The sequence below is a fragment of the Pseudozyma flocculosa genome (assembly GCF_000417875.1).
Source record: "Pseudozyma flocculosa PF-1 unplaced genomic scaffold scaffold00001, whole genome shotgun sequence".
NCBI classification, from domain to species: domain Eukaryota; kingdom Fungi; phylum Basidiomycota; class Ustilaginomycetes; order Ustilaginales; family Ustilaginaceae; genus Pseudozyma; species Pseudozyma flocculosa.
This window is the reverse complement of record NW_006920869.1, coordinates 877,719-890,539: the sequence shown is the minus strand read 5'-3', so window position 1 is coordinate 890,539 and position 12,821 is coordinate 877,719. Positions and strand designations below refer to the sequence as shown.

The following is a 12,821-nucleotide window of genomic DNA, read 5'->3' as shown; positions in this document are numbered from 1 at the left end:
TCATGTGCGGGCTCCTACGCCTCGCTGGGAAGATGGCCCTCACTTTCCTCGGACCTGCTGGTAGGTGGGGTTGTTGGTCTGGTAGTCGACGTCGCCCTTGAACCTGCCCTCGACTGCGAGCTTGAGGTTGACCTTGGCGCCGCTCTTGAGGCTCCAGACGGCGAGGCCGATTTCGTTCCTGCCACGCGGGTTGATGATGCCGGGCGGGACGGGGAAGCGGGTCTGCGGACCAAAGCGGGCGAGGCGGCGGCCAAACTGCCAGCCATTGACGAAGAGGAGCGCACGGTAGTCGGACTCGGGCATCTTTGCCTGCTCGCCGTCAAAGACGAAGCTCAGGGGAAGGTCGTGGCCCGCGGGCACGTTGAGATCGACGCTGGTGCGGTAGAACTGCACGCCGGGACCCGTGAAGCCCTTGGCCGGGTCGGCGGCGGCCCACTTTGAGTAGTCGAAGCCGGGAAGATGCCAGCCACCGCGCTCGGCAGCGAGGCCGCCCTCGTTGAGGATGCCTCGGACCTGGTCCGGGTACGAGCCGCCGCCGAGGTTGCCCGCCACCTTCCACGACACCGACTCGCTGCCCGGTCCGCCGACCAGTCGGAAGCCGAGGATACCGCGAGGCTGCTTGATCTGCTCCCGCGGCAGCGAGCCCTTGACGCTGACGGTCGAGCCGCTCTCCTCGAGTCCGAGGTCGTCCTGGATGATGGTGACGACGTTCTGCTTGCCCACCTGGACCGCTTCCTTGGGGATGGATAGCGATGCGTTGGCACTGCCAGTCCCCTTGCCCGAGTCCTCGAGGAAACCGAGGTAGCGACCGTTGAGGTACACCGAGGCGGCGAAGAAATCGCCGCCAATCATGTTGAGCTCGAGCGCAGAGGGGACCTGGTTCTGTGACACGTTGAACGATCCGCGCCACAGGATGTTGCCGCTCGAGTAGAAGCCGTACGACGCCGCAAAGAGCACTTTGCCGCCGGTCGTGGCGTTCTTGAACCACGAGTTGGGCGTCGAGGTGAGGGAGGCGTCGATCCACTCGGCCGCGTTCGGCACGTAGTCGGGCTTAATCTCGGGCAGGGAGTCCTGGGCCTTCCAACCCGTCAGCGCCGGCGGCTGCCACGACTTGGCCTCGGTGCTGGGGCCTCCGATGGATCCGCGGAGCACGCCCAGGTCGGTCGTCTGCAGACCGCCGAGCTTTTCGCCGTTGAACGAGACCTGCTTGACGGCTGGCGGGGCAAAGACCTCGATGGTCGAGGCGTCGCTGAGCTGGCCGTAGAGCTGGAGCGTGTCGCCCCTGACGGTGCCGTTGGCGATGTGGTAGGCGTTGCCACCGACCAAGATCCTGTCACCCGTGCCGAGGATCTCGTCGAGCGAGCCGGCACTAGCCGTAGCGATGGAGCGGGAGCGCTGCGCGTACGAGCTCGGCGCGAGGACGAGCAGCACCGAGGGCCCCTGTCCGTCGCCACCAACCGAGACGTAGCGGGGAGCCTCGGCAGCGGTCCAGTTGATGACCAGCTCGCCGGTCGGCAGCGTCTGCGACTTGACCTGGTCGGCGCCCGAGTTGACCGCGAGCTTCTGTCCCTGGACAGGCGCCAGCTGGAGCTCGAGGTTCTTGCCAACGTCGGCGTGGGCGACCACGACGTCCCGGTTGCCAATCTTGCCGACGAAGCTGATGTCGGCGGTGCTGTACGAGATCTTGGCCCGGAGGGTGTCGAGGGGCTTGTCGATCGAGATGATGGTCGAGTCGCGACCGTTGAGCGTCATCGTACCCGTGCGCGGGATGACGAGCGGCTTGCCTGCGACCTGGACCGAGAGCTTGTACGTCACCGTAGCCGTCGACTTGACGTTGTCGTTGCGGACAATGTACCAGCTTCCCGAGCCCTGCTGGGCCGACGTCATGCGGGTCACCTGGATCGCTGCCGACTGATCGACGGCGCCGAGGTTGGTGGCGTTGGCGACGGCCGAGGACGAGGCAAACTCGGGGAACGACTGGAGGAACTGGCCCAGCACGTTGTACTCGCCGACCTTTTCGCGCTTGATGCGCTTCTCGTCGATGGGCGCGGCGTAGTCGTAGCTGGTGTAGACGGTGCCGCCGAACGCAAAGTTGCCCCAGCTGGTGCCGCCGAAGCCCATGTAGTGGCTGAGCAGCTTGACGCCCTGGGAGAAGAGGTTCTTGTCAAAGACGCGCACGAATTGCGGGCTGATGAGCTTGGAGCACTGCTCGTATCCAGGACCGCCCCACGGGTCAAACGAGCCCGCCTGGAACTCGGGCACGAAGCGCGGGTTGGACGGACGGTTGTCGGAGAGGTAGGTGTAGTTGCGGCCCAGGCCGTTCCACTTGTCCGGGTTGCTGCAGTCGAAGCCCTGCGGGTAGCTGTCGGCGCCCCAGAGGTCGAGCTTGTTGTTGTTCGAGTAGTCTTTGCGGCCGCCAAGAGCGTTGAAGGTGGTGGGGACCGTGATGCCGTTTTGGCGGTAGACGTCGATGACCTCGTTGAAGTAGGCCTCCATGGGGGCGTTCTGCGTGAACTCGTTCTCGACCTGGACGGCGATGAGGGTGCCGCCGCTCGTGTCGAGCTTGCCGTCGCCGCCGAGCTTGGCCTGGAAGGGAGCGGCGGTCTGCGAGATGGCCTTCATGTAGGGCTCCCACGCCGCGCGGAACTCTGGCGTGCTGATGCGGGTCTGGGTATTGAGGTTCGAGACCCAGCCAGGGAAGCCGCCGCCGTTGCTCTCGGCGTTGATGTATGGGCCCGGGCGGAGGATGACAAAGATGCCCACGTCTTTGCAGATCTCGAGGAAGCGGGCGAGGTCGTTGCCGGGCGATTTGAAGGTGACCGAAGAAGCCTCGGGCCGCGACATGACGGATCCCCAGCTGCGAACGGGCATCGCAACGATCAGGCGGAATGGCTGCATCAGTCCGAGCCCTCGACTGCGAAAGGCAAACGCGCCTGCCACCGAGAGGTTCGGTGACGCAAGGACTCACTGGGTGTAGATCGAGACGGTGTTGAAGCCGGCCGCCTTGAGCTTCTGCAGCGGGTCGCGCCACAGGTCGCGGACGGGAAGCCGGAAGGGGTGGAGCTCAAAACTCTGCAGGAAGAAGGGCTGGCCGGCGATCTTGAGCGTGGTGCCGTCCCACGAGAGCGGTCCCACGGCTGCACGCTCGTCGAAGGTGAACTGGCGGGACTCGAGGCCGCCGTAGAGGCTGTTGGTGGTCGTGGGGACCGCGGCGGCATGGCTGAAGAGCTGCAGCGCGAGGCCGAGCAAGGGAAGGAAGCCACGGGTCAGCATGGTCGAGGTCGAGAGCAGATGGAGTGGCAGATCGTCGCTGAAGGACCCGTGATGGGGACGGCAGAGGCAGGGCCACCTGATGCTTGCTATATACGCGCCAGGCTGGGTACTCACCGCTCCAGACCGCCCGTCGAGGTGCTGAACGGGCCCCGTCCCTTCTGCTGCTAACTATTGTCTCATCGCGGTGGCTGCCATCCCCGCGGGCCTTGTGTGGAGGGCTTGCTTGCCATCCGCCGCCTCGCCCCAGTACCTACATCGCCTTTTCTGGTCAGATGCCATCTGTAGCGCCAGGCGAGACGAAGTCGGTGAGGATCCGCATCGCCGCTGACCCAGCTACGCCTGTAAGTACCGAGCCGGTAGGGCCTGGTGCGGCGCAGGAGGCGTGCAGCTCAGATCAACAAGGGAGGGCCTGCGACTGCGCGTCTCCGGGTCGGGCGATTTCCTAGTCGACAGGCGATAGCCGAGTGGAGATCTCTTGATCTGGAGCAAGAATGCCGGATGGTAGCGCACGGAAGCGACGAGCATGGTGATGATGGCGGTGGGGGGCTGTGAAAGGGCAGGAAGGGCAGAGGCGCGCGAAGCTGTCACAGGCAGACGGGGGACGCTGGCCGGAAATGCAGACGTACGGTATCCTGGTGCTCTTCTGCTGATCGACCAGTCTCATGTTGCGCTCGCTTGCCCATGTCGAGGCGCCAACGTACGGAACGCTGTTGTGGCACGGTGAAGCAAGGGAAGCTAAGCTTGGGAAGGCGGGGGAGCCGCGTGCCCGCGCTGTTCGGCAGTTGTCGCTCCCTCCGACTGCGGTGCATGCAGAGAGAGGCGGTTGGCACGCCCGGCGGAGGCTTTGCACCTGCCGACGGTCGGTGCACCGTGTACTACTCTGTGCACACCGTTACGTACAGCCTCCGACTTCTGCTGTTCTGCGCGGGCCTGTGTGGTATTTGACAGCCAGAGGAGGATCGCCGCGGAGGGTCTGTTTTGGCGGGTTCGGAGCTGAGCCGCTTCTCTGCGTCGAAGCGGCGGTGCGGAGCAGAGACAGCCGGGCCCCCCCGCGGCCAGCCTGCTCGAGGTCCTCCTAGGCTCAGCCCATTGGCCGTCGGCCGTCGACCGTCGACCATCGAGCGAATCTTCTGTGGGGTCCCGCAACAAAGGGCGGGGTCACACCACCACCAAAGCTCGCCATCACCGCACCTCCTCCCTGGCCCCCCCTCCCGTCCTCTTTTCGCATCCTTGCTCTCCATCGCCCGTACACCGTGGCAACCCGCTGTTGCCGACGTGACAGTTGTCCGGATTTGCCCATTCCCTCAAGGCATTCATCTTTAAACGAGCCTGGTCTTGGCGAGTCTCGCCTGCGCATCCGCAGCATGATGGTGTTCGCCCCAGCGCTTGAGTGGTTGTGCCGTCCCTTTGTCAAGCCGCAGGGACTTTTAAACGCTTTAAGATTCTCGGGAGACAATGAGGGTGTAGCTAGCTGGACGTGAGCCAGACAGACGGGCATACGAGACGATGAAGGAGAGCATGGAGGGCCTATCTCGAGCATACGAACGGCATAGGAGACGGGACGAGAGGAGAAGGATGAGGGCACTCGACACGAGGGCCCGAAGCTGGCCGAGAGCGACCGTCTAGAGCGAATCGAGAAAAAAGGCGGGGCCAGCGGGGCGGCCGTCGAGCGCTTAGACGAACGCCTCGTTGCGGATCCACTTCTCAATCATCTCGGCGGCAGCCTCGGGGGCGTCGGCGGGGAACATGTGGCCGGCGTTGTAGGCCTTGAGGAAGGCGACTGAGCCGGCGCCCTTGCCGGCCTTGGTCACGAGGCCGGCGCGCTTGCCGCCCACCTTCCATTCGGTCGACGTGGCGTTGTTGAACTCGGCCTTGAAGCTCGTCTCGAGCGCCTTGACCCAGAGGAAGTTGCCGTTCCACGGGCACCTGCGGGGCGCGAGAGGCACAGGGACGCACGGCGGTGTGAGAAGGTCAGCGAGCCGCGTTCGATCGTAGCGAGTCCGAGGCAGGTCCTCCACTTTGGATCAGCAGAGCCGGAGCCGCGTACTCACATGCTGTCGGTCTCGCCGGCGTAGATGAGCAGGCGGATGCCGTCCTCGATGAGCTCCGGGAGGAGCGCCGACGAGTCGTGCATGCTGTCGCCCTGCAGCAGGAAGTTCTTGTTGATGTCCATGTTGCAGCTGGTGAAGGTGTGCTTCTTGGCGATGCCGAGGTTAGCCTTGACGTCGTCGCGGTTCATCAGCGTCTCGATCCAGCTCATCTCGCGGTAGCAGAGCGGGCCGTCCTTGTCCTCGGCGCGGTCGCACTTGCGGCGCGTGTCGTACAGGTTGCGGCCCGTCGACTGGGCGGGCGAGTACATCGACCAGCAATACAGCGCGGCCGGCGTGCACGTGAGCCGGCTGTTGTACTTCTGGCAGCTCTCGACGAGGCTCTTGCACGTGGCCGCCTTCTGCCTGATCGAGGTGCAGGTGGAGCTCTCGGGCTCAAACAGGCGGAACTCGTTGTCCTCGCCGCAGACAAAGTCGGGCCAGGTGGGGAACTGCAGGGCAACAGGAAAAAGGATGGCGGCCGGTCAGCGTGAGACGCGTGGATGGGCGTGGCAAGCTGGGAATGGTCCGACACCAGCCACTCACCTGGATCTGGGGCGCGCTGAGGCCGTTGCCGATGGCGACGCTCTCGAGGTTGATGTGCATGGGCGCCGCGTCGGCATCGCGGTAGCGGGCGAGCGAGAGCTGCTTGTTCTTCTTGTGGATGGTCGAGGCGATGTTGGGCAGGTAGGTGCCGGCGTACGACTCGCCCGAGGCGGTGAAGGGCAGGTTGGCGTACTCGGGGAACTTCTTGAAGAAGAGCTGGAGGAAGGCGTAGACGTCCTCGGCGGCGGCGGGCGAGTTGTTGACGCTGTCGTCGTCCGAGTAGCTGTAGCCGACGTCGACGGGCTGGTCGAGGAAGAGGAGGTTGGCGTGGTTGTTCCACGAGTGCGGGTTGTGCTCGGTGTTCTTGCCCTCGTTGGCCACGCGGCAGGGACCCAGCTCAAACAGCAGGCCGGTCGACGACGAGCATCCGGGGCCACCGTTGAGCCAGAGCACGACGGGGTCCTCCTTGGGCTTGCTGCGGCTCTCGAAGAAGATGAACCAGAGGTGCTTGGAGCCCGAGATGTCGAGGTAGCCGCTGTGCTGGACGACGTCCTGGTCGCAGAAGGGCTTTCCCGTGGTGCTGAGGCGCAGCGCGTACTCGGGGAAGTGCGGGTGGACGAGGCGCTCGTACTCGAGGCCCTCGACCATGACCCTGCCGGTGCGGAGCCAGGACTCGGCCTGCTCCTCGGCGCCGTGGATGACGTTGTCGATGGCATGCTCGATCGAGTCGATCTCGTGCTCAGCCCAGGAGACGGCGCTCTCGACGTCGCGCATGGCGTCGGAGATCATAGCCTCGACCGACTGCTTGGCCTTGGAGGCGGCCGACGAGGCGTGCTTGTCGACCACATCGAGGGCGGAGAAGTCGGGGCGGCCGAGCGAGGGGACGCTGTCGGCGACGGCGTCCTCCTGCCAGACGAGGTTACCGGCCTGGTCGAAACGGAGCTCCTCGGCCTTGGGCGGCAGCGTGTAGCTGTTGGCCACGGCCGCGGCGCAGACAAAGACGGCCGAGGCGGTCGAGAGCCACGAGGACCTCATCGTTGCCGTACGTCGGTCGGGTGGCGAAGAAAATGGGTAGAAAGCGGGCCAGGTGGCGTGCGGCACCGTCGTCGTTGGGTGCCTGGTGAAGGTAGAGGCAGAAAGTGCCGAAAGGGATGTCAGAGGTACGGAGACGGCGATTCAGCTAAGAGCGTCGTCGTCGTCGGTTGGGGGGAAGGATGATGGTCGGATGGCAAGGCCAAGCCCGGGCAAGCTGGCGGGCTGATAAGGGGGCGAGGCTGGGCGGGGTAGAAAGGGGTCCAGGCTGGCCAGCTGCCAGGCCAAGCTGCTAGGCGATCGCAGCGAGGGGCTGTCAGATGAGGCAAAGACAAGCAGGCAGGCAGAAGGGCAGGCCGCGCTGGTGCCCCAGGCGGGCTGGCTGCTCGGGGCGAGCGAGCGAGCGAGTGAGGCATCGGCAAGCAGCGCCCGCCGCTTTGGGCACCGCCTTTCGCCTCGACTCGCCCGCCTCGACGGACGGGCGTGGCCCCAACCCCCCCCTTTTTCGGTTGGTTCGGAGAGCGTCCATCCGCAACGCCGGTCTTGTGGCCGCTCTGCTGGCTCGCCTGGCTTTCGGTGGCTTGCTTGCGTCACCCCGCCTGACCGTCAGGCGAGCGCCTCGTCCCAAATCACCTCCACACATGCGCATGCAGATGCAGCGCCGCCTCCTCTCCCCCATCCTCGGCCTCTCGGTGGACGCACGGCCGTCCATCTCGAGCAAGCCACGCTCGCGGGGATGACCCGGAGGAAGAGCGGCCGCCTCGTCCCACATCGTTGATCGGCACCAACACCACCACCACAACCACCTCCGCCGTCGCCACGCCCGACAAACGCACGCCATGCCCCGCATCCTCAAGAACCCCGACGGCACCGTCAACCTCGATGCCGTCAACCGAGAGACGCAGTTCCTCAAAGGGTGAGTGGCGCAGGGCGGCTCGTCGAGCCGGACCAGCGTCACACGTCGAGGCTGACAGCACCGAAAACGGCGGATCACTTCGACCCCCTTGCCTGCTGACGCGCCGCAGCAAATACGCCCAGAATGCGGCCAACATCGAAAAGAACAAGGCCGCAGAAGAGCAGCACGGCGCTCCAGACCACCAGCAACCGTCAGCAGCAGCGTCTTCGGGCGACGTAGCACCTCCAACCGCGTCGGGCGGGCAGCAGTCGGACCAGCAGTCGCGGCCGGTCGATTGAGGGAAGGGGAAACAGAGCAAGCCGTGGCGAAATAGCGCTCTCTATGGACACTCTGCCTAAGCAAAGGATAGACTGCTTGCTGACGAACCTAGGCCACGACGTAGCTGTGCGCCTGCTGGATCGCCTCGACCGCGTCTCGGGTGATTTCGTCGACGACTTCGGCGGCCGGCATGATCCTGTCCATGCCTCCGACACCCGTGCCCGACCAGATGACGAGCCTCTCGACGTCGGCCTCGCTCGCCGCCTGCTTGTAGCGCTCCATCCTCCTCGCCACGCCCTCCTTTGCCCTGTCGCTCTGCTCCTTCTCCATCTCCATGTCCTTTTCGTAGTCGGCCACGGTGAGGTTGTTGATGCCGCGGCCATCGACGCCCGCGGGCCAGCCGAGCGTGCCCCGGGCGTCGTCAAACGCGCGCGTCCGCTTGGTGTCGTCGCTCTTGGACCTCGCCAGCAGCTCCTTTTGCAGGTCCGAGTACTGGGCCTCGGGCGTGAGCAGGAAGCGCGTGCCGTAGACGCCGCCGGCACAGCCCTGCGCCAGCAACGATGCGAGCGAGCGCCCGCCAGACAGGCCTCCCGCCCCCAGCAGCGGCGGCATCGTGCCGGCAGCATTGGTCGGCTTGAGCGACGGTAGCTTCTCCTGCACCGCGGCAATGATGGCGCTTAGGGGCGGCGACTCGGAGTGACCATGGCCGCCCGCCTCGTTGCCTGCAATCAGACCGTCGTCGCGCGAATCGTCAGCGGGAGTACGGAGATCGACGGGGGTCCGAACCGATGTGGCGGACGCTTACCCTGTGCAATGAGGACGTCTGCGCCGCAGCCTTCGACGGCACAGGCGAGCTCGGCCTCCCTTCCTACCATGACAAAGAGGAGCAGGCTCTGGTCGCCTTTGACGTCGAGGTCCGGGTTGAGTTCGCGGTCCCGCCGGCGGATGCGGCGGGTCCATCCAACGAGTTCCTGCTCGTCTCCAAAGCTGAGCCAGACGGCCTTTGGACGCGCCCGCAGCATTTCGTCGACGAGCGCCATCGCCTTTGACGACGATGCCGACGGCATCGGATCCTGTCCTTCGAGCGGCGGTTTGCTTCCCTGGTCGAGCTCGGTGAGCCTCCAAGTGAGGATGCCGATGCCAAGGTTGGCTCGCTCGCGCTTCTGGGCCAGCGACTCGCGGTTGACGACGCCAATCTGCCGGTAGGCCTTGTCAACCTCGTCCCGCAGCGTCTCTGGGGAGTAGTAGCCCGCGCCGATGAAGCCGAAGCCGCCCGCTCGCGAGACAGCGCCGGCCAGATCGCCGCCGGATGCGTTAGCCATGGCGCCCAGCACGACTGGGGTCGTCGTTGACGGCAGCAGCCTGGTCAGAGGCGTGGTGATGCGCGGTACCATGGTTCCTTTTGGCGCCCGGTGGGGATGCAATGAAGGTTGGTCGGGGTCTGCAGCTATGTATAGCAGTGCTCGATGGCGGGGATCGGTGGCCGTTCGAGAGGTAGAGTCTAGCAGGGGGAGGGCGCCTTTTGTACTCGGGGTGGGTAGAGGTAGGTAGGCAGGTAGGAAGGAGGAACCAGCAAGCCAACAGCAGCAGGCCCGCCCATGTGAAGCAAGAAGCGGAGTGGAGGTGTCCAAGGCGGCCAGCCGGCGGGCGCGAACTAAGGCCGCCTTGGACCGAGAAGAGGCGGCAGGCCACTTCGTCTGCCATGCCATGCCATGCCACGCCACGCCATGCCATGCCTGCCTGGCTGGCCTGCCCGGGCCTGCTTGTGGCCTTCCCCGCACTTTTCCGCGCCCTTGAGCCAGCCGACCTCGGGCTGTTGAGTTGCCGATCCGCTTGGACCGCCTCCAACTCTTCCGACTCTCACCGCGCGAGCACCTGCTTCCACTCTCTGGCCTCACCCGAGCCCTTCGCTCCTTTCATCGCCCCGACATCCCCTTTCGTCTGCACCGCGCCCCTCCCTCCATCAGCGTCCCCTCCTGGTATCTCCGCCGTCACCTCAGACGATCTCGTCGGCCGTCACCGCTCGCTTTCCTCCGGAAGCAATCTTCGGGAACCCTTCGGGAGCCTCGCCCAGTGACGGCGTCAGCACCGACATCTCCGCACGCCTCGCACCTTGATCTGCCGACGCAAATGTCGGCCCTACGCAGCCTCGCCAGTCGATGGGCCATTCCATTGGCCCAGGCTCGGAGCGGCCCAGTGCGGCGGGTCTCGACAAAGGCGATGTCGACCTTGGCACATCGCTGCGCCTCTCAACCTCCACGGCCGATTCCCTCCGCCGCCGTCAGGCTGCTCTCCTCGACCAGCGCGGCCAAGTCGCTCGGTAGCGGAACAGCGCAAGGCGAAGATGCCACGGCACCATCGGAAGCCTCGATACCTCCGCCGCTCAAGGGCATCCGCATCCTCGACCTCACCAGAGTCCTCGCCGGACCTTACTGCACCATGCTGCTGGCCGACCTGGGCGCCGACGTCATCAAGGTCGAGCATCCAAAGGGCGGCGACGACACGCGGTCTTGGGGCCCTCCCTTTGCGGAGCCCGATGCCGATAAGCCGCTCAAGGCACCCGAGGGCAAGGAAGACTACTGGAGCAGCCTGCCTCCCGAGTCGGCCTACTTCCTCAGCGTCAACCGCTCCAAGCGCAGCATCACCGTCGACCTCAAGTCCAAGGAGGGCAAGCAGATCCTCTACGACCTCGCCAAAAAGGCCGACGTCGTCGTGGAAAACTACCTCCCGGGAAAGCTGGCGTCCATGGGCCTCGGGTACGACGACTTCAAGCGGGTCAAGCCCGACATCATCTATGCATCGCTGACCGGCTACGGCCAGACGGGGCCCTACTCTGCCAACGCCGGCTACGACGTCATTGTCGCCGCCGATGCGGGTCTGATGCACATCACCGGCGAGCCCGATCGTCCGCCCGTCAAGGTGGGTGTCGCGCTGACCGACCTCACGACGGGCCTCTACGTCCACGGCGCCATCATGGCCGCCATTATCGGCCGAGCCCAGACGGGCCAGGGCGTCCACATCGACGCGACACTGTTCGAGTCGCAGATTGCTTCGCTCGCCAACATCGCGAGCAACTACCTCATCGCCGGACAGGAGGCCTCGCGGCACGGAGATGCTCACCCGAGCATCGCGCCCTACCAGACGTGAGTCGATGCACGTTCACGAGAGAGTTGGCTCGGCGACGCACGCCTCTTCCTTCTGACACGTGTTGCCGCCGCGGACCGCCGCCTCCCGACTCCCTTGCCACTAAAACAGCTTCAGCGCCGCCGATGGACGCATCATGGTGGGTGCTGGCAACGATGGCCAGTTCAAGCTCCTGTGCGGCGTGCTGGGCCGGCCGGACCTGGCCGAGTCGCCGCTGTATGCGACCAACCAAGCGCGAGTGGCCAACCGGGGCACGCTGATCCCGCTGCTGGACCAGCTCTTCTCGACGCAGCCGATCCAGCACTGGATCGACGAGATCAGGGGTCGCATCCCCGCCGCGCCGATCCGCAACATCCGTGGCACGTTTGACGAGCATCCGCAGGCCAAGGCGCGCAAGGTCGTGACGACGGTCGAGCATCCGAGGGCCGGCAGCATCAAGATCCTCTCGCCCGCCGTGACGTACGGCAAGGGCAAGATGAAGGTCACCCGCCCCCCGCCCGTGCTGGGCCAGCACACCGACGAGGTGCTCGAGCAGGAGCTCGGGCTCAGCAGGAAGGCGGTCGAGGAGCTCAGAAGGAAGGGTGCCATCGGGCAGTGAAGCTGCGCCGTTGCCTGTAGAAGCCTAGAAAGACGAGGTCACGACGGAAAGATGTGAATGGATCCCGTCTCTCGGGGATCAGCACCTCCTCTCTGTTCGCCGATGATGCCTGACGCGACCAATAGGTGGCAGCGTATCGAGGTCCGCGCAGTGGGGCTGCGCCAAGAAGCAGAGCCGCCTGCGAAAGGGCACCCGGACCCGGACCCTAGCCTAGTTAACACGCCAGCCTGACCCGGCCTGGCGGGTGGCCCGCCCGCGAAGCGCGCTTCAGCTGCCTTGCTTCTGCTTGGCCGGCGTGCGTGCCGAGGGAAGCGCCCACCGCTGCCAGCCAGCACCGCCCGGGCCCCCCTTTCGACTTTTTCGAAGCGATGCAGCTCGGCCCGCTGTCTGCATCCCTACGTCTCTCGCCTCTCGCTCTCGCGCTTGCCCTGATCATCGCGACCACCAACACCATCACCACAGCCGCCGAAGTTTCTCACCCCTTCACGAACGAGGCATCCGACTCGCCGCCCCTTGACGAACTCTCACGACCTTTCTGGGCGCCCGGACCTCTCTGCCTACTCCCGGATCTCGAAGTTGACTTGAGCTCCACCTGGCTCTCGAGGCTCATAACCGTTCCCTACCTACCGTTCCAACCGCTCCGAGACCATGTCATCCTGGCTCCCTGGCGGTGGCAGCGGCGGCGGCGGCGGTGCCTTCGCGGGCACTGGCGCCTCGCGCTGGATCAATATGGACACCAACCAGGTCAAGAACCTGGGCGGCGAGCTGACCGGCGAGAACGACGCCTTTTCCAAGAAGCTCGGCATCGATCTGACGCGGCAGCAGAGGATGATTGGATTCGGAGCATGGTGAGTGACGGTCCTGCGCGCCCGTCTCAGACACAGAGCCACCCGCGCGACCCCACGACCGGGCATGGCCCGCTGACGACTCGTCCATCCTACCGATCCCCCCCCCCCNNCCNCNANCC

At 65.4% G+C, this 12,821-nt stretch overlaps 6 protein-coding genes across 6 annotated transcripts in view; 3 read left to right on the top strand and 3 right to left on the bottom strand.

Annotated features, from left to right (window-relative positions):
* Nucleotides 1–39: 39 nt before the first annotated feature.
* On the bottom strand, nt 40–2,844 carry PFL1_00317 (uncharacterized protein; the record flags this gene model as incomplete). Its single annotated transcript, XM_007877813.1, has 1 exon — nt 40–2,844. One exon carries the CDS (start codon nt 2,842–2,844, stop codon nt 40–42), a length of 2,805 nt encoding a protein of 934 aa, XP_007876004.1.
* Nucleotides 2,845–4,946: 2,102 nt separating this feature from the next.
* On the bottom strand, nt 4,947–6,941 carry PFL1_00316 (uncharacterized protein; the record flags this gene model as incomplete). The annotated part of the gene is made up of 3 exons (XM_007877812.1): nt 4,947–5,199; nt 5,325–5,812; nt 5,907–6,941. The coding sequence occupies 3 exons, from the start codon at nt 6,939–6,941 to the stop codon at nt 4,947–4,949; spliced, it is 1,776 nt and encodes a 591-aa protein (XP_007876003.1).
* An 836-nt stretch (nt 6,942–7,777) lies between these two features.
* PFL1_06830 (uncharacterized protein) lies at nt 7,778–8,132 on the top strand (the record flags this gene model as incomplete). The annotated part of the gene is made up of 2 exons (XM_007878175.1): nt 7,778–7,854; nt 7,964–8,132. The coding sequence occupies 2 exons, from the start codon at nt 7,778–7,780 to the stop codon at nt 8,130–8,132; spliced, it is 246 nt and encodes an 81-aa protein (XP_007876366.1).
* Nucleotides 8,133–8,220: 88 nt separating this feature from the next.
* On the bottom strand, nt 8,221–9,434 carry PFL1_00314 (uncharacterized protein; the record flags this gene model as incomplete). Its single annotated transcript, XM_007877811.1, has 2 exons — nt 8,221–8,834; nt 8,918–9,434. 2 exons carry the CDS (start codon nt 9,432–9,434, stop codon nt 8,221–8,223), a joined length of 1,131 nt encoding a protein of 376 aa, XP_007876002.1.
* Nucleotides 9,435–10,332: 898 nt separating this feature from the next.
* On the top strand, nt 10,333–11,854 carry PFL1_00313 (uncharacterized protein; the record flags this gene model as incomplete). The annotated part of the gene is made up of 2 exons (XM_007877810.1): nt 10,333–11,255; nt 11,368–11,854. 2 exons carry the CDS (start codon nt 10,333–10,335, stop codon nt 11,852–11,854), a joined length of 1,410 nt encoding a protein of 469 aa, XP_007876001.1.
* Nucleotides 11,855–12,502: 648 nt separating this feature from the next.
* The window catches only part of PFL1_00312 (uncharacterized protein), a gene marked incomplete at both ends in the record, with an annotated part of 961 nt that continues 642 nt past the window's right edge, over nt 12,503–12,821 (top strand). Inside the window, one exon of the mRNA XM_007877809.1 lies at nt 12,503–12,702. Within this exon, the coding sequence (XP_007876000.1) occupies nt 12,503–12,702 (200 nt within the window). The remainder of the gene's footprint in view (nt 12,703–12,821) is intronic.